The 26,894-nt window shown below is 40.8% G+C and overlaps 1 protein-coding gene across 1 annotated transcript; it reads left to right on the forward strand.

Moving 5' to 3' along the window:
* The first annotated feature begins 110 nt into the window (after positions 1-110).
* LOC308318901 (microfibril-associated glycoprotein 4-like) lies at positions 111-6,754 on the forward strand. Its single transcript, XM_080768616.1, has 5 exons — positions 111-712; positions 2,421-2,612; positions 3,579-3,675; positions 4,493-4,657; positions 5,275-6,754. The coding sequence occupies exons 1-5, from the start codon at positions 710-712 to the stop codon at positions 5,565-5,567; spliced, it is 750 nt and encodes a 249-aa protein (XP_080624742.1). The 5' UTR covers positions 111-709; the 3' UTR covers positions 5,568-6,754.
* The last annotated feature ends 20,140 nt before the right edge of the window (positions 6,755-26,894 follow it).

The raw sequence follows: 26,894 nt of genomic DNA on the forward strand, positions 1-26,894 counted from the left end.
AAAGGTTTTTATAACCATTTCTGTAAAGTTACCAGCCTTCTGCTTCTATTCCAGTGAAGAGTATTTATTGTAATTAGATTACTTCCAAAAGTATTTATACAGTTCCGGTGTTCCGGAGCTTCTAGCTCTCTGCTATCGAAGCCTTTCCTTATTTATCATAGTCTTTATTCTAATACAGTCCTTTCAAGTATAATGGTGGAAATATTCCCATCAACATCTAATACTGGAGCAGTGAGAACGCTCCATCTTATCTAGTAGTGTGTCTTATCTACAGTATGAGTTTTTAAAAGTAGCCTACACCCCGGTCGGGCACATTTGTTTAATAACCTCCTAGATGATGATAAATCCTGTGAGACGCAGACCTTTGCTCTGGATGCAGGAACACGGAGCGTGCAAAGTTCCCACAGGTTCATTTCCCAGCAGCATCATTTAGATAACACGGGTTTATTATTAATTAATAATAATTATTCCACACAGACACGTTGACATTGAAGTGTACGGTATATATAAAGGAGCCTCGACCAAGGACTCTCTATAGCAGCTGTCTGGAGGACTCTGGAGGACTCTCTGAACCAGGACTCTGTTGGTCTACCAGCTGTCTGGAGGACTCTCTGAACCAGGACTCTGTTGGTCTACCAGCTGTCTGGAGGACTCTCTGAACCAGGACTCTGTTGGCCTACCAGCTGTCTGGAGGACTCTCTGAACCAGGATGGTGAGTATTTCACTGACCTCTTGAGAGAACAACCGTTTGTATGTTTGACTAGTGTTGCAGGAACACAGGCACACCTTACGCTTTATGCCTGAACTGAGTTACATATTTACTTACTTACTAATTTACTTTACTTATTACTTTCTTCTATACCAGTGGTGCTCAACCTTTTTCATGTCAAGGACCCTCAGAATTATCTGTATTTGGCCGTGGAACGGAAGCCCCATCTGAAAGAATATATATATATATATTCAAAGATTTGCGGCACATTTTCAAGATTTTTCAAAAAATAGCTAAAGTGACAATATTATACAATATATTTTAAAACGTGAAAATATCTTCATACTGGGACCAATATATGAACCAAATATTTTTGTGTGCATATTCCACTGTTAGACTGCATGATTCTTGGTTTACCATAATGATCCCATAGATAACTAGTTCTATGCATTTCATGTATTTACCTTTGTGTTCTTTTCTTACTGTAGATAGGTAGATAGATAGATAGATAGATAGATAGATAGATAGATAGATAGATAGAGTTTTTATTAAAGTGTCCTACATCATAAGATGCCCAGCCCGCACGGGCTTACAAGACACTCAACAAAATTGTACATATATATAATAATACATATAAACAAATAGAACGTTACTCATGGATACATCGTTCTCCAACGTAACTGCCATGCCTTCTCTATATGAATTTTCCAAAAACAAAGACTTCATTACTGAACAACCAATTTAACATAAAACACTCAAAAACATTTATATTACTGTAAATCGCTCTGGATTAGTAGTGTATGCATAGATGCCTGAATCTAATGCCTTTAACCCATTCTGACCTGAGATCAGATTCATACGAGGTTTCCACTGGACACACACTGGTCTGATTAACCCATTCTGACCTGAGATCAGATTCATACGAGGTTTCCACTGGACACACACTGGTCTGATTAACCCATTCTGACCTGAGATCAGATTAAAAAAAATGTCAGTCGTTCTTCGATTTTTCAAAAATAGCAGACCTACAAGCTCATAGCGCGCCACTCGGTGGCGCGCTATGAGCTTGTAGATCTGCTATTTTTCAATAGCTAAAGCATAACATGATGCTAACACCAAAATGGGTTCCTGTCAGAATGGGCTAATATAAACGACAACACATTTAGTTTTTCATCCCATTTGAAATCCTAGCCCTTCCCTGTGGTCAGTGTGGTTTGATTGATTGATTGATTGAAATATGTATTAACAGTTTTCAGAATTACAGTAGCCTACATTTCAAGCTCAAACAACAAAATACAAAGACTGTTAACTGTGAGTGGACGACCCAATTAAGCATTACACTTGTTTACAACAGGGTCCACATTGTTCAATTCATCAAACATTTAGAGACAAACAAATAGACACTTCTATGTAGTTAAAAAAACAGAACAGCTAGAATTCATCATATAGAAAGCAAAAAGGGAAAAAATACATACACATACAGTGAGGGGAAAAGGGGGGTAAAAGAAAAAGAAAGACAGAGTGTAGGGCGCCTGCCATGTGTGCATCTGTGCAGGCACCCAACACCACGTCCATACAAAAACACAGTACAATACAGATAAAAATTCAGCTTTTACAGAGGCCAGTTTCGAATTGCAGCCGTCCGTAGGTGCCCTTTGAGAGCAGTTTTGAAGGAGTCAAGGGATTCACATGTCTTAATGACTATTGGCAGGGCGTTCCACATGTGGTGTTGGTGGTGTGTCTCCTGAGCCCGGTGGCTGTGAGTTCCCTGCCGATGGACTGCGCGGACGTCCACAGCCTGGACAACACAGCGGTCAGCGGGGTCTACACCGTCTATCCTGTCGATGACGACACTGCGGTGCAGGTCTACTGTGACATGGACACTGACGGAGGGAAATGGACCGTAAGAATGATGTCAATGTCCTACAAGACCATTGTATCTTTATGTCACCGTGTTGTCATCTTACTACATTAGGTAAAACACAATTGTGTTCCAGAGCCCCTCCCTCTTATACTATAGGCAAGACTATACCAAGGAACAGTTCTGTAATAGTTCTGTAACCAATTCGAATACATTTCAGATACCTTACACAACATCAAGATAAATAGAAAACACAAGCTCTCTTGTAACACAGACAGACACCCCTCCTGCTCTATAGCACTTGGTACCTTCCTCCCCTCAGTCAAGAGGATCACACCAGTAGGCCTACTGCAGAGCCAGGTGCCAAACAATCACAATCAAACCCCCATGACAACAAACATATAATGCTGTGACAATACCTGCAAAGTACTTTTACAATTCACTGAGTTACAACAATAATAATATGCACTCATGTCCATTTCAACAGTTTTCCAAGTCGGCCTGCAAAGTTGGTTAATTGGATGCAACTGTGTAGTTTAGGTATGTGCATCGTTCTCCATCATTGGGACAACTATGAGGCTACTATACTTTATCGGTTTGTTCAGTTTTTGACTGAACAAACATTCTAGTCTACACTACAGCAATGCTTATACTATCATAATGTAAAATATTACTTTCACTAGCTTTCTTCATAGTCTCTGAAAGACCTTTACAGAAACCTTTTGCAGGAAACTAAATAGTTTAGTTCTGACAGGTTTTTATGTCTGGAAGAGTGCCAGTTAAACTGCTTCAATGTACACACCTTACCTTTTTTATAAACACGTGAGATATGTATGTTGATATGCGTTGTTGTTACGCGCTCAATAACATCAAGTCAACGGTATTTTATAAGCAGAGCTTGTGTTATTCAATTGAATTTATATCCCCTCTCTCTCTCTCTCTCTCTCTCTCTCTCTCTCTCTCTCTCTCTCTCTCTCTCTCTCTCTCTCTCTCTCTCTCTCTCTGCAGGTTTTCCAGAGACGGATGGATGGCTCGGTGGGGTTCACCAGACCCTGGGACCAATACAAGACAGGCTTTGGCAACGCTGATGGAGAATACTGGCTAGGTGAGAAGACAACAGTAGTATCATAATGCGACCAGATTTGACCGAGAGCCTGCCATTGTGCAGCCTCCAGCTTTTCACCAGAGGAGAAAAACTGGAATTTATTAATATTTCATCCAAAATGAGTTAAAAGCTGCACACACACACACTAGAGCAGGGGTGGGCAACTGGCGGCCCGGGGGCCACATGAGGCCCCCACCTTCACTTAATGCGGCCCTCAGGTTAATATTAGAATACTGATATAATATTGGTTTCAACTGTTTACAATTCCACAACATGCAAAACATGACCCGCTTTATTTACTTCAGTCTAAATTAGTAGCTCATTTCTCAACACCAGTATAATTAAAGGCATTTGAAATGACATGGACATGTACATTTTCAGGATTCCAATTGCTACGACAGCAACAGTTAGTGTGGAAATATAGTGGCCCTCTCCATCGTCAAAGTTGCCCACCCCTGCACTAGAGCATGTCTGAAATGAATATCAGAGCTGAAATCAACATGTAAATATGATATAAATGCTTAAACATGTAGCTATAGGTGTAATGTCAGAGACCACAGAAGTGAACGTTTCTAAGCCTGATTTCTCAACTCACTGTTTGTGTTTCTCTGCAAGACATTACTCAATAAGCCATATCTCCAAAACATGGTGGGTCAAAATTAACATGAAAATGTCCATTTGAAGCTACAGTATGACTCCCTGCTTTCATATGACAAAAAACTCAGTCAAATTTGGTCACATAATGAGCAGGACCAAATTATATGACGACAGGTTGAACATCATGGGCGAATAAAACACTGGTCTGTATGTCCTTTAGGTCTGGAGAACATCTACTATTTGACCTACAAGAGGAGCGAGCTGAGAGTGGACATGGAGGACTTCAGTGGGAAATCTGCACACGCTCAGTACAGCAACTTCTACATCGACTCTGAGGACCACGGATACATGCTGCACATTGATCGCTTCACGGACGGAGGAGCAGGTATGTTTAGGAATCACCTTTGTTGTTGTCACGGGATGACTTTTAACCCATTTAGACCTGAGGCCGATTTTACAAAATAATGTCTTCTAAATCATGACAGTGTTCTACGTCAGTCGTTCTAAAACATTCATGTCAAGGCCCCCCATGAATATATGTAATTGAATTGGCCGCCGACCCCCATCTGAAAATATGTTGCTCCACCAGAAGCAAAGATTTTAGTTAAAATTGTTCACTGTGAAATAATATATATTTAAAGATTTGCGCTTCCCCCCCCCCCCTATTATATTATATTATTTTATAATAATAATAATAATAATAAGGGTAATAATAAGGGTAATAATAATTAAAAAAATAATAATAATAGTTTGTTACTATGAAAATGTAAAAGATGCAAACAAAATGCATAATAAAAAAAACACTATGAAAGTGCATAAGACTGCACAGCTTTTATTTGTACGTAGAAATCGCCGTGGTCGAAAATTGCATGGAAATATCAATACTTTTCCAAATATCGTATCGAATTTTAACATCCAGTATTGTGACTCTCTACACTAATAGCAGCATATAAACGACAGCAGACACTACATTACATTCTCTGTTTAACTCTCTCCACACAGGAGACTCACTGAGCTATAACAATGGAAAGAGATTCTCCACTGTAGACCGAGACCAGGATACCTGGTCATCAGGACATTGTGCTAGACTCCGTCTGGGAGGGTTCTGGTACGGCAGTTGTCAGATTCTTTCTAATCCCAATGGAGTTTATCTGTGGGGAGATTATTCTGGCTCACCTGGTGCTGTTGGTGTTCAATGGTATCATTGGAAAGGTTGGGTGTATTCCCTTATACTGGCTCACCTGGTGCTGTTGGTGTTCAATGGTATCATTGGAAAGGTTGGGTGTATTCCCTGAAGTCCATCAGTATGAAGGTCAGACCTCAACCCAGACGAGACGAGCAGGACGGACAGACAGACGAATAGATTCACTATCTGACACAGGATGGACAGACAGACAGACAGACAGGCAGGCAGGCAGGCAGGCAGGCAGGCAGACAGACAGACAGACAGACAGACAGACAGACAGACAGACAGACAGACAGACAGACAGACAGACAGACAGACAGACAGACAGGCTTAGAATACTTCATGACATAATCACACACATTATTGGTTTAGTAATGAAACAGAAACCAAACGTAAAGCGGTGTCTCCCAGGGCTCTGTACTTGGTCAGTTCCTTTTCCCCCCTCTAGTCTACTCTACACCAAATCTCTCTGTCTCAAATAGCCGATCTACAAGCTACGACTTGTATAGGACGAGTCCTGAACCTTCCTGTCTGAACAGGTCTGATAACACCTGCTTCTGAACATCTGTGTGGTCTGAAGTTAGACTTTAATCTGTCTGAACAGGTCTGATAACTCCTGCTTCTGAACATCTGTGTGGTCTGAAGTAAGAGTTTCATCTCCTCTGAACAGGTCTGATAACTCCTGCTTCTGAACATCTGTGTGGTCTGAAGTTAGAGTTTAATCTCCTCTGAACAGGTCTGATAACTCCTGCTTCTGAGCATCTGTGTGGTCTGAAGTAAGAGTTTCATCTCCTCTGAACAGGTCTGATAACTCCTGCTTCTGAACATCTGTGTGGTCTGAAGTTAGAGTTTCATCTCCTCTGAACAGGTCTGATAACACCTGCTTCTGAACATCTGTGTGGTCTGAAGTTAGAGTTTCATCTCCTCTGAACAGGTCTGATAACTCCTGCTTCTGAACATCTGTGTGGTCTGAAGTTAGAGTTTAATCTCCTCTGAACAGGTCTGATAACTCCTGCTTCTGAACATCTGTGTGGTCTGAAGTTAGAGTTTCATCTCCTCTGAACAGGTCTGATAACTCCTGCTTCTGAATATCTGTGTGGTCTGAAGTTAGAGTTTCATCTCCTCTGGTTACGACTCTCGCCTGGTCACTGGATTACGTTCTTATTATTTACACAACAGAATTGTTTTAGACTGTTATTAATTGTAAAATGTGATCATATATAGCGTGGGTGGAACTAATTAACTCAATGTCACTCCCTTCTCTGTATAATGACTCTAATAAAACAAGTAAGCATTTTTTTTTGTTTAGTTTATTTGATCATCCTTCAGTTTCAAATACAATATTTAAAGACAATGAATGTAAGCTGTTATAAAAACAAAACAAAAACATGAAGATGATCAACAGGAATAAGGCAGAAGATAAAAGCTTATAAATGCCTATCCCTATCCTACTTACAACAGAACATGAATCGTAATACTACTCATTACATTAACATAAACAGATTCACAAAACAAAAGTCAGATACGAGAATTCCACCCTAGACCAAACCCACCCCCCCCCCCCCCCCCACTACATAACCGTTAGAATACACATTATTATTGTTGTTATTGTCTCATTGCCTGATCATTATAATTCATGTTGTTGCTGAGTAATGTCATTTGGTTCACATTTTTAATCTTAACATAAATACAATAATATTAATTCATTAATTATTACTAATTATGACTATCAATACCTGTACAAAATGTATCAGTTGATCATACAATAACATTATACATAATTTCCCTATAGTATGCTGCATTTTCAGGCTATCACTTCATTATTCCAGTATAGTTTTAACCCATTCTGACCTGAGATCAGATTCATACGGGGTTTCCACTGGACACACACTGGTCTGATGAACCCATTCTGACCTGAGATCAGATTCTAAAAATGTCAGTCGTTCTTCGATTTTTCAAAAAATAGCAGACCTACAAGCTCATAGCGCGCCACTCGGTGGCGCGCTATGAGCTTGTAGATCTGCTATTTTTCAATAGCTAAAGCATAACATGATGCTATACACCAAAATGGGTTCCCGTTCAGAATGGGTTAAGAAAGCTTTTCCCTAAACATGTTTTACAGCTTATGATGTAGCTTACACTTAATTTATTGTATTCTATTTTATTTATTTTGCCATGCTTTTAATCCTTGTAGCACGTTGAGATTCGTAAGCGCTTTATAAATAAAATGCATTGTTATTATTATTAGTTCTCATGTCAGAGGGAAATACGCTCAGTCAAATTCCTTGTACGTGAACATACTTTGGTTTTTAGTTAGTTTTGTAAAAAACACAAAACAGTTACAGGTTTTTTTTCCCGTAAAGCCTTGCTATTTATATTTTAGTAAACTAAAATGTTTAATCAATCATTCATAGGTTTCATTATTTCATTAGTTTTACTTAACTTTACTATACTTTTATTACAATTTTGAATACTATATTTTTAAAGGGTGCATTTATACTTGTATCTTTACATTGTGGTATTTTTTTCTGGACCACTGGTTGAGAACCACTGTTTTAAATGATTCACTGGTTGAGAACCACTGTTTTAAATGATTCACTGGTTGAGAACCACTGTTTTAAATGATTCACTGGTTGAGAACCACTGTTTTAAATGATTCACTGGTTGAGAACCACTGTTTTAAATGATTCACTGGTTGAGAACCACTGTTTTAAATGATTCACTGGTTGAGAACCACTGTTTTAAATGATTCACTGGTTGAGAACCACTGTTTTAAATGATTCACTGGTTGAGAACCACTGTTTTAAATGATTCACTGGTTGAGAACCACTGTTTTAAATGATTCACTGGTTGAGAACCACTGTTTTAAATGATTCACTGGTTGAGAACCACTGTTTTAAATGATTCACTGGTTGAGAACCACTGTTTTAAATGATTCACTGGTTGAGAACCACTGTTTTAAATGATTCACTGGTTGAGAACCACTGTTTTAAATGATTCCCAAGCACACAGGGTGTATAGGCACTCTATTGAATTGGTTAGTTTTATTAATAATATTACTGCTACTACGCCCTCTCCTGGCATAACCATGCAAGTTACTTTTTTTTTTTACAAAACATAATAGCAGAGGTTGATAGAAAACAGCCAAGACATGAACCTCACACACATTGGCCAAAGGGTGGCGCTACAGCGCTCAATTGAACAGTTATTATGAAAAGAACTCATGCCCCGTTTAGATTCAGCCAATAAAAACATCAATACACGTCGTGTGACAGACTTGAGACTGTGAACTATGACCTCTGCCTCCATCCATGTTGAAAAACATTTTTGAATAGTTTAACTAGCCGACTGAGAGTGACACACACAACTTATACATTTTGAAATATTGGTCTATACAAGATTGGCCAGAATATTGAATGTATTTGAATATCATTATTATTAATATATTATATATATTTAAAGAAATAAGTAGTAGGCTACATACAGTATACAGTACACTTTCCACCACTGTTTAGAAGATGGGAAAGAGTTGGAATGAGGAGTTAGTCGTATAGTCACAAACTGAAGTAAGGTAAAGGTAAGCATGTATTTCCACACAGCCAGGAATTGTCCTTTTTAAAAGATAGGTAAAGTGTATAGAGAGAAACCGAGATGTCAAGTTTGCGGTCACTCTGATGCAGAGATGAGTCAGCACATAACCCAGTTGTGGCTAATTGAGATTGGCGATCCTTTCAGAGCCATTACAAACGGCTGCATCTTGGATCCGGCCCATATCATTCAATAGTACCACTACTACCAAAATGTGGAACGCCCTACCAGCAGTCATTAAGACATGTGAATCCCTTGACTCCTTCAAAACCGCTCTCAAAGGGCACCTATACGGACGGCTGCAATTCGACACTGGCCCCCGTAAAAATCTGAACCCCCCCCACCCCTTTTCCCCTCACTGTATATGTTTCTTTTCTCTTTTTGCTTCCTTTATGATGAATTCCTGTTCTGTTCTGTAACTATATAGAAGTGTCTATATATTTGTACGTCTCTAAATGTTTTGATGAATTGAACATTAAGGTGGACCCTCTTGTAAACAAGTGTAATGCTTTATTGGGTCGTCCACTCACAGTTAACAGTCTTTGTATTGAGTTTGTGCTTGAAATGTACTGTAATTCTACAAACTGTTAATAAATATTTAAATCAATCAATCAAAACACCACGCCACCATTCAGGCTCTAATGTCTAGCCTCCATGGATGTAAAACAGTTCCCCCCAATGGCAGAAACATGCAACTGCACCACATGGCAGCATGGAAGAGGACAACTAGAAAATGACTTGTTGTTGTTGTAAAAATGGGTAGTTTTTATAACTTGATGCATTGGTTTTGTGTTGTACAGTACCTGTCAAATATTAAAAAAAAAAAAAAAAATTCTTATAATCGAATATACATTTTTTTCCCCCCGTATTTGAGGAATATTCGGAAATCTAATATTAATTTACCAGCCCTATTGTGTTGTATAGTATTGTGTTGTATACATGTAGTATTGTGTTGTATACATGTAGTATTGTGTTGTATAGTATTGTGTTGTATACAGTAGTATTGTGTTGTATAGTATTGTGTTGTATACAGTAGTATTGTGTTGTATAGTATTGTGTAGTATACAGTAGTATTGTGTTGTATAGTATTGTGTTGTATACAGTAGTATTGTGTTGTATAGTATTGTGTAGTATACAGTAGTATTGTGTTGTATAGTATTGTGTTGTATACAGTAGTATTGTGTTGTATAGTATTGTGTAGTATACAGTAGTATTGTGTTGTATAGTATTGTGTTGTATACAGTAGTATTGTGTTGTATAGTATTGTGTAGTATACAGTAGTATTGTGTTGTATAGTATTGTGTTGTATAGTATTGTGTTGTATACAGTAGTAGTATTGTGTTGTATAGTATTGTGTTGTATACAGTAGTATTGTGTTGTATAGTATTGTGTAGTATACAGTAGTATTGTGTTGTATAGTATTGTGTTGTATACAGTAGTAGTATTGTGTTGTATAGTATTGTGTAGTATACAGTAGTATTGTGTTGTATAGTATTGTGTTGTATACAGTAGTAGTATTGTGTTGTATAGTATTGTGCTAAATACTAAATACTATATAGCTCCTCGCAGATTAAATGAGGAATTTGATATCAAACCATTTCTGGGTTGAATAACTTTGCTTTTAATTTTATAATATTTTTTTAATGTTTACACAAAAAAAAAGAAAGGATCAACGTGATAAGTAATTGTATAACGATAAAGGGTGTGAAGGAATAAATGTGATGATGAACTGAGAGACTGTGGAGCTAAAGGATAAACTTAAGAAGGTATTCAAAAACTAAGTAAGAAATAGCTATACACAGAGTAAAGGCTCAAATCAAGTGGCCATAGTGCTATGAAGTGCCATTTGTTTATTTTGTTTGTTGCGTGAAAAAGTTACTATACTGTGACTATTATTAGCATATTGTTTTGCTTCTTCTTTTATAAAAATAAATAAAAAATAAAGGGGAGCATGTAAGCACTTTTATTTTTATAATTTTACTTGAATATTACATTGTTCAGTAGAAATAAGACACATTAACTGTTTTGTTTGAAAACCATGTAAAGGGGGTATACATATATTTTTTATTATTTATTATTTTAAGTTAACTGACAAAAGGGTAGACGTAATAAGCCTATAGGCTTCAGTCTATATAGCTTTTTCTTTTTTCAGAATAAGAAAAAAAAAAAGATTAACTAAGAATGTTTTTTTGTATGGGAAAAAAAAACCCTAAACTAATAAACTAAACTAAATTAACAGCTATGGCATGCAGGCAAAAATTTCAAACTTTCCTTTTGCAGCATTATGTGACAACTATGTCAAACTAGGGGGTTTTCATGATTCTGAATGAATCCATTCCAAGCATTCGTTTTGCACAAAAAAAAAACACTCCTTGGGCTAAAAATGGCCATAAAGACAAATGTGATGAGGTCAGCACATGTTGGGCACATTTGTGTGGCTTTGGCTGCTTTTAGCCCAAGCAGTGTTTTTTGTGCAAAACTAATGCTTGGAATTGATTCAGAAAAGCAATGTAGGCTACTGCTGCCTCCTGCAATTATGTCCTATTATAAACAGGTGGTAGGCCTACACAGGGCAGGTGAGAGTGATATCTTATCTAACGTCCAAACTCCAGCACTTGGAAGAAGAATCACCTGCAAGGACACAAAGTATAGCCTCTCATAACATGTCTACAGTGGATTCTTATGAAACAAACACTTTGAGGATAGAAAGAGGATAATTCAAGCTTTCCCTACAGCTGCAATGTTGGTGAGTTTGATGTTTAATACAATCAGGGAGGACTTTTATTTGTGGATGAATGGGCTGCCATTAGAAGTTGCATATAGTACCTTGCCATGGATGGCATTAACTTATATGGTATGATGTCCACGGTCTGCATATTATGGAGAATGACACAACGATTAGTATAAAGTATATAAAGGCAGCCGGTCTGGTCTCCCGTATGTGTCAGCGCGCTGGTTGTCTCTTAGCCCAGTGCTTACAGCGAGTCTCTCTCTGACGCCCTGTGGAAGTCCCCTCCGCAGCCCTCTGGTGATTATTCTCATTCCCGTGCGAGTGTTTACAATTCCCAGCAAATAAACAAAACGACGTAACTATTCACCGACACAAAGCCTGCTAGACCTTAAGGTAAAAGTCTATTCTCGAAGCTGGGAAGCATCTCAGGTCCCCAGCTTCTCTCTAAAATGCACGTTGTGCCATTTTAATAACGCAATGTATACCCTGAATTTACCGGGCAGTAATTTCTTCTACTAAGGCATTTCCGGGTTTTGCCTGCGCCGATCTGGTTGGAGTCATTTTATTTAATGACTAAAATAGTGCATTTTAGAGAAGCATGGGGACCTGAGACTCTTCCCAGCTCCGAGAATAGACTTTTACCAATGTATAGCAGTCTTTGTGTCGGTGAGTAGTTACGTCGTTTTGTGTATTTGCTGGGAATTTAAAATCCTCGCACGGGAGTGAGAATATCACCAGAGGGCTGCGGAAGGGACTTCCACAGGGCGTCAGAGAGAGACTCGCTGTAAGCATATATGCCACACCAGACTCTTGTCAGCTCGTGTGTGACACACAGTATACGGCGTGTGTGTCAGTGTGTGTGTTGTTTATATTGGTGCAGGTATGTTTCTCCATATTGCTGTTTAAACGATCGCCTGCACTTAATATAGTTTGCTGAACTTGACTATGACTAGTATGTTGTATTCTCTTTAGCTTCGGGGCTGCACTCCTTTCTCATTCACTCCCTTTCTGGCGTCTTGCGCTGGGCGTGCGGTGCGGCTTCACCACGTCACCTATAGCCCCATGTGTGCCCTCTCCCTCCCTACGCAGAGGGCACATATGGGGCTACACGCCACCCAGGAATGTCCTCCTTTCCTTCTCTGCATTATACTCATCTGGTGTCTTGGTGGACGCCACGGGAATGTAAACATGGGCTCTTGATTGTTATAGTATTGGCCTGTGTTGTATTATACTGAATCTCCCTGTCACAGACGGTACATTTTATCCCCCAGTGAATGCATGGTAATTGAAATGTTAATTAATGAATGAATTTCATTAATTAAAATTTATTTATTTAGAAAAGCAATCATTATGTTGTATATTTGCAACACTGCGTCTTGCAGGGCTATACAAAACTAATGTAACTATAAGCAGCAGGCGACCTTTAACACAGTAATGCAGTCGAGTCACAGCAGCAGTATGACTTACTTTGTCACAGTATTACAGTAACTTTAACACAGGGCAGCGGTGGCCGAACGGTTTGCGGAGCGGTCTTGATATCGGAAAGGTCGCTATAGTTCGTATCCCCGGACCGGCACGTTAAAATGACCACCACTGAAGTGCCCTTTGGACAAGGCATTGAACCTCTACCATGAAATGTTCTATGAGCAGGGCCTGGCTGTAAACAAGTTATTGAGCTTAGTCCAGTTACCCGGGTAAACATAGTACCTTTCCTTAGTCCAGTTACCCTGGGTAAACATGGTACCTTTCCTTTCCTTTAGTCCAGTTACCCTGGGTAAACATAGTACCTTTCCTTTCCTTAGTCCAGTTACCCTGGGTAAACATGGTACCTTTCCTTTCCTTAGTCCAGTTACCCTGGGTAAACATGGTACCTTTCCTTTCCTTAGTCCAGTTACCCTGGGTAAACATAGTACCTTTCCTTTCCTTAGTCCAGTTACCCTGGGTAAACATGGTACCTTTCCTTTCCTTAGTCCAGTTACCCTGGGTAAACATAGTACCTTTCCTTTCCTTAGTCCAGTTACCCTGCAGGGTAAACATAGTACCTTTCCTTTCCTTTCCCTTACTGCAGTCGAGTCACAGCAGCAGTATATGACTTACTTTGTCACAATTCTCGGGGCGAGATATCCACGATATCGTGGCGAGTAATCCACGGCTTTGGGGCGAGTTATCTTCAAACTTTTTGAAATTCCGGGGCGAGCGTTCTTCCCTTTGCGCGCGGGCGAGTTGGAAAAGGGGGCAACCGTTACGGTTTTTAATTGTGCAACAGCTTTTACAGTGGTGTAAGAAATCAGTCGAGTAATCAAGAAACGTATTCCCATTGACAATGAATGGAGAATTGTACGTCGTGGTGTCTGAGCAAATGGACATATAGGGCAGTATTTTGCGTGTCTTAAGTACCAGGTCTTATTCCCTAACTTGAGTAAACTAAAGACCTGGAGGCGTGATCAATGCTCTTTGGCCACTCAGAATAGCCAAATGGCATTGACCACGCCTCCAGGTCTTTAGTTTACTCAAGTTAGGGAATAAGACCTGGTACTTAAGACACGCAAAATACAGCCCCTAGTGTCTATTTTACTTTCATGATGATGTCCGTTGATAAGCGCGCCCCTCACACATATAACACTCAACTCAACTCAACCTTTATTTATTATAATAATAATAATAATAATAATACATTTTATTTATAAGGCGCCTTTCAAGGCACTCAAGGTCGCCGTACAGGTTAAAACAGTACACGTTAAAAGCAGAATAAAAACACATATGGCTCATTTTACATGACCAGGTCAACCAAAGTGCTGTACAGGTTTCAAAAGAGACAAAAACAATACAATAATAAACAGGCATTTAAAAACATGAAAACAAACAGGCATTTAGAAGAAATGAAAGCAAAAATGTACAATATTATCAGCAGACATTATACAACGGAGCAAACAAAGCAGACTAATAGCACTATAGTGAAGGGAACAGGGCTATACTTCAACTGTCGTTAAAAAAGCCAGGGAGAAGAAGTGTGTTTTAAGCAAAGATTTAACCCATTCTGAACGGTAACTCATTTTGGTGTTTAGCATCATGTTATGCTTTAGCTATTGAAAAATAGCAGATCTACAAGCTCATAGCGCGCCACCGAGTGGCGCGCTACGAGCTTGTAGGTCTGCTATTTTTTGAAAAATCGAAGAGCGACTGACATTTTTAGAATCTGATCTCAGGGTCAGAATGGGGTTAATCAGACCAGTGTGTGTCCAGTGGAAACCTCGTATGAATCTGATCTCAGGTCAGAATGGGTTAAAGGTTGTGATGGACTGGGCAGCTCTGATGTGAAAGGGTAAAGTGTTCCAGAGCCTGGGGGCTTATTATTAATAATAATAATAATAATACATTTTATTTATAAGGTGCCTTTCAGGTCACTCAAAAAAAATATATAAATATATATATAATCTCCTATAACCGGTTTCATGAGAGCTGGTTAATCGTGCCAGATTAATTTAGCCAGTTAACGGTTGAGGCATTGGCTTTTGTGGTTTCTGATGGAACCACAATTCACATTAATATAGCATAAAAAATGACTGTTTTAACCCATTCTGAACGGGAACCCATTTTGGTGTTGGCATCATGTCGTGCTTTATAGCTATTGAAAAATAGCAGACCTACAAGCTCGTAGCGCGCCACCGAGTGGCGCGCTACGAGCTTGTAGGTCTGCTATTTTTTGAAAAATCGAAGAGCGACTGACATTTTTAGAATCTGATCTCAGGGTCAGAATGGGTTAATCAGACCAGTGTGTGTGTCCAGTGGAAAACCTCGTATGAATCTGATCTCAGGTCAGAATGGGTTAAACTAAACATGTAAACCTGAGTCTCTTGTCTTCCCTATATTCGAGAGACGACAGGCCATGATTGGGACTTTGGACAGACAGACGCATAGGCACCAATTCACAGCTTGCATAATTGCATTCTATGGTAAATGGCTATAGGCCTATACTGTTGATCTGGCTTGTTGATAGTGAGAAGTTAATCCCCTAGAGCCCTGTAAGAAAGATACAGATCAGTTTCATGAAAGCAATGCCGCACTATAGTTACCATGTAGACTATATAATGCTGTGGACACAGGCTAACAGCCAGCTTTAACCTAATCATCATGTCTGTACTGTTCATTGACCCTGTAAGACCCAACGATGCTTCTCGGTTTAATTTGAATTAATTACTTATGTATTTTTCTGTTATTTTTTCACCTAAACATCATCATTGGTTTCCATTGTTTAGTCTTGCAAAGCCATTGATCATGACATTTGCATATAAATACCCCCCCACAGGCACAGAGGCACAAACTTACACAACTTCAAATTCTCTGGCAATTTTTTTAATCAAAATTGACCTATGATCTTTAACCCTGATGAAAGTAACTAAAATGCATGTAAATACATATATTTGTGTGATCATTAGAATGTCTAGAACATGTATTATGTATTATTGTGAAAGATATCCAATTATTTTAATAATTATTATAAATGTTCATAAAACTTTTTTTTTTAACATAGTCACAGTCAATCTGAACGCACAAGATTTCCCCGCCCCACACTTATTAAATTATGTGTTTGTTTATGTTGCCTGTTTTTTTTCTGCATTAAAACACAATTTAGGTACACATTTATTTGCCATTAAAGGACTAAGTAAGCCCAACATCAAATATGGAAAAAAATATGACTAAATGTTACCCATTTTGGGGCAGGAACCCCTTTTGGTGTTCGCATTATGCTATGCTTTATAGCTATTGAAAAATAGCAGATCTACAAGCTCATAGCGCGCCACCGAGTGGCGCGCTACGAGCTTGTAGGTCTGCTATTTTTGAAAAATCGAAGAACCACTGACATAGAAACATAGCTTTTTCAGAAAACTGTCAGGATGTAGAAGACATTTATAGAATCTGATCCAAGGTCAAAATGGGTTAAATTAACAAGCCTGGTTTTGTTTCAAATCCTGGATTAGTTAATCCAGGTTTAGTGAAACAGGCCCTATAGGTGACACTACAGTAGGAACTAAAGCTCATTGCATCATCATTCATCACACCTTTGCAATCCATAAACTGTCCTGACTGCGTTGACCTCCTTCCACCACTAGAGGGCACTAGACACATCTATATAACACACGCAGACACACCAGTTATCTTTGTAGCATTCAGGAGGTTTAATAGTGCTGTGTTTATATTTATTCCTAGAATGTGAACCCGGGCATGTTGACTACACCAACGTTGTATGTTATAAATGTTGAGTATGGGTGGATTTTCTCTCAGCAAAACGAGTTGTCATTTGCTAAAATAAACTACAGAAATATATATTTTGAATGTTTATTTGGAATTAGTTTGAAAGAAGACATGTTTAGGAAGCAAAATGGCAAAACATTGCAACATTGAAATATATGTATGATGTCTTTTCTTAACCCATTTTGACCTGAGATCTGATTCTAAAAATGTCTTCCACTGAAAAAGCTTTTTCTACGTCAGTCGTTCTTCGATTTTTCAAAAATAGCAGATCTACAAGCTCATAGCGCGCCACTCGGTGGCGCGCTATGAGCTTGTAGATCTGCTATTTTTTAACAGCTAAAGCATAACCTAAAATGGGTTAAGCAGAGACATATTTATAGACTGGGCAGATCTAATATGGAAGCGTATAGGCTCTTTGCTGCCCTGGTACTTTTACTAGGTTTACTGGTACTTTTACTAGGTTTACTGGTACTTTTACTAGGTCTCAGGTCGACCAGCAGTAGCTGATCATCAGCAGAACTCACAGCTCTCTTCATTCAGGGTTCCTCCAGTCTTTATAAAGGTGATGTGGAGACATTCAGGGTTCCTCTAGTCTTTATAAAGGTGATGTGGAGACATTCAGGGTTCTGTCAGTCTTTATAAAGGTGATGTGGAGACATTCAGGGTTCTTTAGGTCTTTATAAAGGTGATGTGGAGACATTCAGGGTTCCTCCAGTCTTTATAAAGGCCTCCAGAGGATCTAAATATACTCAGACGTGACTCATGTATATATTTTCTTTTACAGGCAACAACACATGCATGTTTTTTCCACTGGTTTCTCTGGTTGCCGGGGCAACGGGGCGATGCTTGGTGTATATAGCTCCTCCTTGCCGTGTGGACTATAGCCGTGTGTCAGAGGGGCTGTTCTTAACACATAGAGAGACGCCAGACCATGATGCTACAAAATGTCTTCATAAATCATGACTGTTTTCTTAAAAAAAAATACGATGATCCTATAGTTTACTGAGACGCTACACTGTCTCTCTGCATTCTATGATCCTATAGTTTACTGAGACACTACACTGTCTCTCTGCATTCTATGATCCTATAGTTTACTGTCTCTCTGCATTCTATGATCCTATAGTTTACTGTCTCTCTGCATTCTATGATCCTATAGTTTACTGTCTCTCTGCATTCTATGATCCTATAGTTTACTGTCTCTCTGCATTCTATGATCCTATAGTTTACTGTCTCTCTGCATTCTATGATCCTATAGTTTACTGAGGCGCTACACTGTCTTTAATGCATTGTGTTTTCCTTGTTTACTGTAAGTCAGTCAGCATATAGAGCGTCTACTAAAATGCTTAAATAGTAAAGTTTCCACAGTGAGGAGGGGTGTCTCCTCCATGACGTTTATGTCACAATGCATGTCGCCTTACATAAGACTGCACCTTAAACGACTCGAGTGTTTAGACGCAATACTTTTATTTACTGAGCTATAAATCTGTTTTAGTGACAAAAACAACAGGCTGAATGATTCATCATCGGGCCCAGCTGTTGACTTAACATCTTCTTTGAAGTTCTGTTATGTAAAGTATTGGTGTAGAATACTGTAATATATTCAACTAGATTAGTCCGGGGGGCCATAACTGTAGTTCTCAAAATGTATTTCATGCTTAAACACAAATAATTTTGTATGTGTGTATATATATAATGCATTTGTGTACAGTAATGAGCAGGATAATATGTCTCTACAGGTGTTCTATATATATATATATATATATATATATATATATATATATATATATATATATATATATAATATATATATATAACTATACCTTAGAGCAGATGTGACCATATTTGACCGAGAGCCTGCCACTGTGCAGCTTCCAGCTTTTCCCCAGAGGAGAAAAACTGGAACTTATTAATATTTCATCCAAAATGAGTTAAAAGCACACACACTAAAGAGCATGTCTGGAATGAATATCCATGTAAATATCATATAAATGCTTAAACATGTAGCTATAGGTGTAATGTTAGAGACCACAGAAGACATGTAAATATTAAATAAATGCTTAAACATGTAGCTATAGGTGTAATGTTAGAGACCACAGAAGACATGTAAATATGAAATAAAAGCTTAAACATGTAGCTATAGGTGTAATGTTAGAGACCACAGAAGACATGTAAATATGATATAAATGCTTAAACATGTAGCTATAGGTGTAATGTTAGAGACCACAGAAGACATGTAAATATGAAATAAATGCTTAAACATGTAGCTAGGTGTAATGTTAGAGACCACAGAAGACATGTAAATATGAGATAAATGCTTAAACATGTAGCTATAGGTGTAATGTTAGAGACCACAGAAGACATGTAAATATTAAATAAATGCTTAAACATGTAGCTATGTGTAATGCTAAATAAATGCTTAAACATGTAGCTATAGGTGTAATTTTAGAGACCACAGAAGTGAACCTTTCAAAGCCTGTTTTCTCAACTGGCTTTGAAAGGCTGTTTCTCTCCAAGACATTACTCTATAAGCCATATCTCCAAAACTGGTGGGTCAAACTGAACAACCAATATGTCAATTTGAAGCTATATGATTCCCTGCTTTCATATGACATGACATTATGGCTGGTTGAAAGACCAAGCGACTGCGGCATTCTGGATCAATATTGGAAAGGCACAGATCACTAAGGAGAGAGTCAAGACCTGTAGACTACACATGGTCAAACTGACGCCCCTCTGTCACATGTTGTCCCGTATCACCACAACAGCACCACAACTATGGTACGTAGAAATAGGTCAACAATCAATACAAATTATGCTAGTTTTGTGGAGTAATTTACTTTTAATCGGTGGCTCCCATATTGCACCAAATGACTACCAGAACTAGGCCTATACTTAATATTCACCAAAACCAGACCACAACCCACTGCAGGCAATCAATTAATATACCTTTTACAGCCACTAAGTGAGTTATTTAGTATTTGTACTGAACAACTCTATTACATGCAGCCATTCGTATTATTAGTAGTGTGATGATAGTGATAGTGATGGCTTAACCTTTGGAACAAAACTCTGTTTGTTCTTTTCAAAACGAAACGTAACTTCCACTTTCAGCCCTCCGTGAAATGACGGGTGCGGACTAGGGATTATAGCCCATTTTGGGCGGGAAACCCCTTATGTTATGCTTTAGCTATTGAAAAATAGCAGATCTACAAGCTCATAGCGACCGAGTGGCGCACTACTATTTTAAACTGCTATTTTGTTTAGAAAAACCGAAGAACGACTGACATATAAACATATAGCTTTTTCAGAAAACTGTCAGGATGTATAGAAGACATTTTTTTAGAATCTGACCTCAGGTCAGAATGGGATAGAGCTGTAGAGTCAGAGGACAAGTATGTTTTACGTTCAGCGTCGCTTCCAGTAAAGTCATGGTAACCAACGCCAAGCACCAAACGAGCTACGTAGGCCTGGCTGTGAGTAAGCAGCGCTTCATACATTCTGCCTGAACGCTGCACCCTCAGTCGACCCCGAGGAGAGACTGTCTGGGGGAACTCCCTCCTTTTCTCTCTCCCACAAACACTGAGCCAAAAGCAGGCATGGAATGGTCATTTACAATTGGGAGAATTCCACCATTCACACAGACATGTGTTCACAAAAATGTGCCAGTTCAGATCGCCTAGACTCACCGCTCACTCACCCCAAACACATCTCTCTGTTTTTACTAAACACTGTTTCGGTGGCCACCTTATCACCTAAAACTGGAGTGATGAATAGGCCTTCAGTCTGAAGGAAACTCTCTCTCTCTCTCTCTCTCTCTCTCTCTCTCTCTCTCTTATATACTGTTCCAAAATACCCCCCCCCCCCCCCCCCCCCCCCTCTCTCTCTGTGATGAGCTAACAGGATGCTCCATCCTCCTACGTACGGCGGGCTGTGGTCACTCTCTAAACTAAAGTGTGTAAACTGATGGGCACGGCCGCCGTGCTTTTCCACGGAAGAGCCATTGTTTTCCTCTATAGTGCCGTGCACGGCCCCGGGACTGTAGGCAGGAGTGAAAGCAACTGAAGTTGCTTTTGCACGCACGCACGCACGCACGCACGCAGGAGAGCCGGTGCCTGAGAGCGTAAGATTAGTTTACGCTCGCTTTGTTTCTATAGTTCTCTCTTTTGACTTCATTGATTGGTTGATTGATTGATTGATTGGTTGACTGAATACTTCATTAGACAGAAGTGTAAACAGCGTGAGGTACTGGTACAGTATAAGTACAGTAACATTGAGGCTAAAAAGGATAACACAGAGAGTCCCAGAAAAAGGACTTAATTGTTCCCATTGTCTTTGCTCCTCCTCTGCGGCTATAGTTCTCTGTTCTGTTTTTGCTCTCGCTTTTTTTTTTGGCAAGTTCTATGTTTTCTTTGATTGATTGTACATGCAGTGATGTTGTGTACAAAGCAAAAGTCCAAGGCGAAGGACCAAAATATGACGATATGAATATATAAAACGATATGACGATATTAAAACAACAGTGACGTGATGATTGGTCTCGATCAGACCAATGAAATGACGATATTAAAACAACAGTGAGGTGATAATTGGTCTCGATCAGACTAATGTCGTCACAGACGCTGACTATACTTCCACGGAGACGTTTCACGCTAGCGGGATTTCCCCGAATGTCGTCCCTTTGCGACGTGCATCGTCGTCACCGCGTCGTACGTACGTACGTTCATACGCACGTGGCGGCGGTGGCGTTTAGCCACGGAAACCACCAGAGAACCGTTAGGATTCTGCCGGGAAGCCATGTGGGCCCACTTTCACCGAGACCACCGAGATGGAGAGAGAGAGAGAGAGTGTGTGTGGTGTGTGTGTGTGTGTGTGTGTGTGTGTGTGTGAGCCACTGCGATGGAATGATTCTGAAATCAGCGGTCCGCCCGACACACACACGTGTGTGTCTGACTCTCTGCTCTGCTTTGGCGTTTAGTCACACATGTGCGTTACGCAGCTTCCTCCTTTGTGTGACGGCCGGCTGTGACGTGCGTGCGTGCGTGCGTGTGTGTGTGTGTGCGTTGCCTTGTGTGTGTGCGTTGCGTGTGTGTGTGTGTGTGTGTGCGTGCGACGGTAGTTAACAGAGGTCGTCATGGTTGCCAGCTGCAGAGTTGGGTGTTCCTCCCTTGTTTTGGGGAAGGGGTGAGGAGTGGAGTGGGGGGGGGGGGGGGGGGGGGGGAGCACAGGCTGCTTTAATTACAAACAGCTTAACTTCACCATGCAGTGCAGTGCATCGTCGGAGAAGAGGAAGTGATTCTGGGCTTCGTCACAGCTCTGGACTCACTGGTACGGCCCAGACACTCTCTCTCGCCCTCCTACACTCACTCACAGAGAGAGAGAGAGAGAGAGAGAGACTCACACTCAGAGAGAGAGAGAGAGAGAGAGAGACTCACACTCAGAGAGAGAGATAGATAGAGAGAGACCCACACTCAGAGAGAGAGGAGCGATCACAGCGTGCAGATGTTGTGTAGTGACGTCATGTTGTTATCAAAGCTAAACCCACACATGGTGACTCACAGTGACGCTGATCTGCATTCTATCTGCAGGCCTGCATCTGATTACAGCCACGGAACCACCATCTGATGACACTAAAGGCCTGTGTTCATATAGTCTGGATTTTAGGTGGTGAGGTGACCTGCACCGCTCCGGTGGTGAGGTGCCCACCGCTCCGGTGGTGAGGTGACCACCGCTCCGGTGGTGAGGTGCCCACCGCTCCGGTGGTGAGGTGCCCACCGCTCCGGTGGTGAGGTGCCCACCGCTCAGGTGGTGAGGTGCCCACCGCTCCGGTGGTGAGGTGACCACCGCTCCGGTGGTGAGGTGACCACCGCTCAGGTGGTGAGGTGCCCACCGCTCCGGTGGTGAGGTGCCCACCGCTCAGGTGGTGAGGTGCCCACCGCTCCGGTGGTGAGGTGACCACCGCTCCGGTGGTGAGGTGACCACCGCTCAGGTGGTGAGGTGCCCACCGCTCCGGTGGTGAGGTGCCCACCGCTCCGGTGGTGAGGTGACCACCGCTCCGGTGGTGAGCTGACCACCGCTCCGGTGGTGAGGTGCCCACCGCTCCGGTGGTGAGGTGACCACCGGAGCTGAAATAACGTTGAGCGGTGGTGAGTAAAAGCAGAGAGAAGGGCTGGAGCGGTGGCGGTGGTTTGCTCTTCACCGCGGCTCAGTGACGTCATGTTGTACTTTCGGTGGTCACCTCACCACCGACAATCCAGACTATGCCTCTCAGACCCATTTGAGCCACGGAACCACCATCTGATGACATTTAGCCTCTCAGACCCCAAAAAGAAAGAATATAATGTTGTTGTCGTTGGATTTTTTTAAATTTATATATATATATTTTATCCCCCCGATTTTGTAATCCATTTTCACCCCTGTGTCAATCATCTAATGTGATCCTGGACTCTACACACCCTCCACCAACCTAGTCCCCATATATGGGGGACAAGGGGAGACCAACCTAGTCCCCATATATGGGGGACAAGGGGAGACCAACCTAGTCCCCATATATGGGGGACAAGGGGAGAGCAACGGACTTGAACTCATGCTTCCTTCATGCCTGAGTGTCCAAGTTGCTCCTTTACACCTGACAGGGGGGAGTTTCCCTGGTTGGACGTATAGTGCGTGGAAGGAACACGTTATTCCTTGGATAACATTTGGCCCACATTTCCATGCTTTCCAGCCAAAACGCTGATCAGAAGAACAACTCTTCTACATTCTCTAATCGTGTATATAGACTTCTTGTAAACTAAAGTAACGCAGATTAAAGTTATCTCTTGAGAGCGGAAAACGAAACCAAATGCACCCTTTTTTTTACGGGTGTTAATTTATGGCGGGATGAAGGAAAAATGTAAAATATGGAGATAAGAAGCGGTTTCTGGGAAGTGTCTACAGCCCCGTGTGAGACAATAACTCAGGCTACGTAATCAAAGCTATGAAGCTGATGACTCAACATGAACATCAGGCACTGAGGATGTGCGTTCTGTGAGCTGGGAACCAACCACACCAGTCTGACACACTGACGATGTGCGTTCTGTGAGCTGGGAACCAACCAAAGTGAACCACACCAGTCTGACACACTGACGATGTGCGTTCTGTGAGCTGGGAACCAACCAAAGTGAACCACACATACATCCAGTCTGACACACTGAGCACAATGTACTTGTATATAATGTATAATGTAAGAGTATATAAAATAAATCAAAAAATAAAGCATTATTTTAAAAGAAAATGTGAGACACCAGAGGAGTTTATAAGTGATAGCCAATAGGCCTACATATATATGGTCGAATATGACATCAAGGCATTTAATATAGCAACTCGAGTAGTAAGTTGCTAACCCCGTATACTCCAGTATGTACTCCAGTACTTCTGTCCATCAAATGGACAGTTTGGATCTGGTATAGCTCTCAGATTGGTGTCAGTGAGGTCAGATCATCACATGTACAGTATATAGAGTTGCTGGCCGGCTCCATATAGGCAGATCTAGTACAGTATACCGTACCGTATCTCAAACCATGTATGGCTACCCAGGGTTTGATGAGGTCGGTGTCGACGGTATAAAAGCGTGCACCAAATACTTCCCATGGTTAGCAACTTACTACTCAAGTTGCTATATTAAATGCCTTGATGTCATATTCAACCATATAGGCCTATTGGCTATCACTTATAAACTCCTCTGGTGTCTCACGTTTTCTTTTAAAACCATGCTTTATTTTTTATTTTTTTATGCTATTTTAACAGGCTTAGAAACACATCTTGCAGGAAGAGACGATGAGAGAGCTTTACAACAGAAGGCCAACTATTAGGGGACTAAACTATTAGGGCATTTGAACGCTGATGCAGTTGCCTGCCCGTCACAATGTGGGACAGACAGGGTCTCAATGTGAACACTGATGTCTGTCAGTCACAATGTGGGACAGACAGGGTCTCAATGTGAACACTGATGTCTGTCAGTCACAATGTGGGACAGACAGGGTCTCAATGTGAACACTGATGTCTGTCAGTCACAATGTGGGACAGACAGGGTCTCAATGTGAACACTGATGTCTGTCAGTCACAATGTGGGACAGACAGGGTCTCAATGTGAACACTGATGTCTGTCAGTCACAATGTGGGACAGACAGGGTCTCAATGTGAACACTGATGCCTGTCAGTCACCATGTGGGACAGACAGGGTCTCAATGTGAACACTGATGCCTGTCAGTCACAATGTGGGACAGACAGGGTCTCAATTTGTGGGACGCCTGAAAAGTCTTGGAAATGAGGGACCATCCCACGTAGAGAGGGACATCTGGTCACCCTATACGTGAGAGCTGACTGTTAATCTTCCTTGGCGTGTGCTGTGCGTGTTTCCATAGATTGTATTCGTCAGTATATATATAGAGTTTTTCCATTTCAAATCCACACCTCGGATCAGAATGTTGAAGGAGTGCTTTGAGAAGAAGGCAGGGCCGTTCGTACAGCGTATAATACGTCCATCGATCAGTCTTTTCTCACAACACAAATACACTATAATAGAAGTGCTTCGTCATGTCCTCCACATAGTACAGTATATGACACGTGGAAGTGTCCTGTAACCAGAGGTTGGAGTTTGCTCAACACTTGTGATGTTAAATGTCAGGAGTTAATGAGTGGACATTAACCGTATAGCTGTATAGTTAGTCACATAACGGTTGTGTGATGTGAGCAGCGTACACAGCGTACACATGCAGCGTCACAACACTGCATGTGTAACAACGACACGTTGCTCCAGGGCGCACGTCGTCCCAAAGCGGGTGCCTTTAAGAGACACACGTGTTCATTGTGTCGACTATAAGACCGTTTGACACGTTTGGAATTGTAACAGCATGAAATCAATAATAATATCAGTATTCCGATATTAACAAAATGTCTTCTAAATCTGAAAATTTTGTGAAAAACCTGTTTCTATGTCAGTCGTTCTCAAACATCAAGGACCCCCAACAATATCTGTAATTGGCCGCCGACACCCATCTAAAAATATGTTGTCCCAGGGACCCTCAAAGATTTGAGTTAAAAACGTTCGCTCTGAAAGAATATATATTCAAAGATCTGTGCCGCATTTTCACGATTCAACGATTTTTTTCAAAAATAGCAGATCTACAAGCTCACAGCGCACCTTTTTTCAATAGCTAAAGTATAACATGATGCTTCAAACACCAAAAGGGGTTTCCGCCCAGAATGGGTTAACCTGAGGGCCACATGTGGCCCCTGGGCTGCCCTTGTATATAGTTAGAATCAGGTTTTTTGATTGATTAATTTAAATATGTATTAACACTTTGTAGAATTACAGTACATTTCAAGCACAACCTCTATACAAAGACTGTTCACTGTGAGTGGACGACCCAATTAAGCATTACACTTGTTTACAACAGGGTGGGGGGATTCAGATTTTACGGGGGCCAGTTTCGAATTGCAGCCGTCCGTATAGGTGCCCTTTGAGAGCGGTTTTGAAGGAGTCAAGGGATTCACATGTCTTAATGACTGTTGGTAGGGCGTTCCACATTTTGGTGGCATAGGAGCGAAAAAAATGTAGTCCCTTGTTTGTGCCGAATCTGGGTTGCACATGGTTTGTTGCACAGGTCAGAATGACAAAGCAAGCAATGCATCACTCTGTACTGTGGGTGTCTGCTGTGTTGTATAATGTATACAGTATGTTTAACTAGCCAGTGGAGACTCCTACGTTACGTAAGATCAGAAAACACTTGAACATGAACAAGACAAAGATACAAACATGGTGGTTCCTCTCGACGCGGTGAGGGTCAAACAAAACATCATCATTCAACATGTCATCTTTTCAACAGT

Source organism: Protomyctophum bolini (genome assembly GCF_963924005.1).
Source record: "Protomyctophum bolini genome assembly, chromosome: 7".
NCBI lineage: Eukaryota > Metazoa > Chordata > Actinopteri > Myctophiformes > Myctophidae > Protomyctophum > Protomyctophum bolini.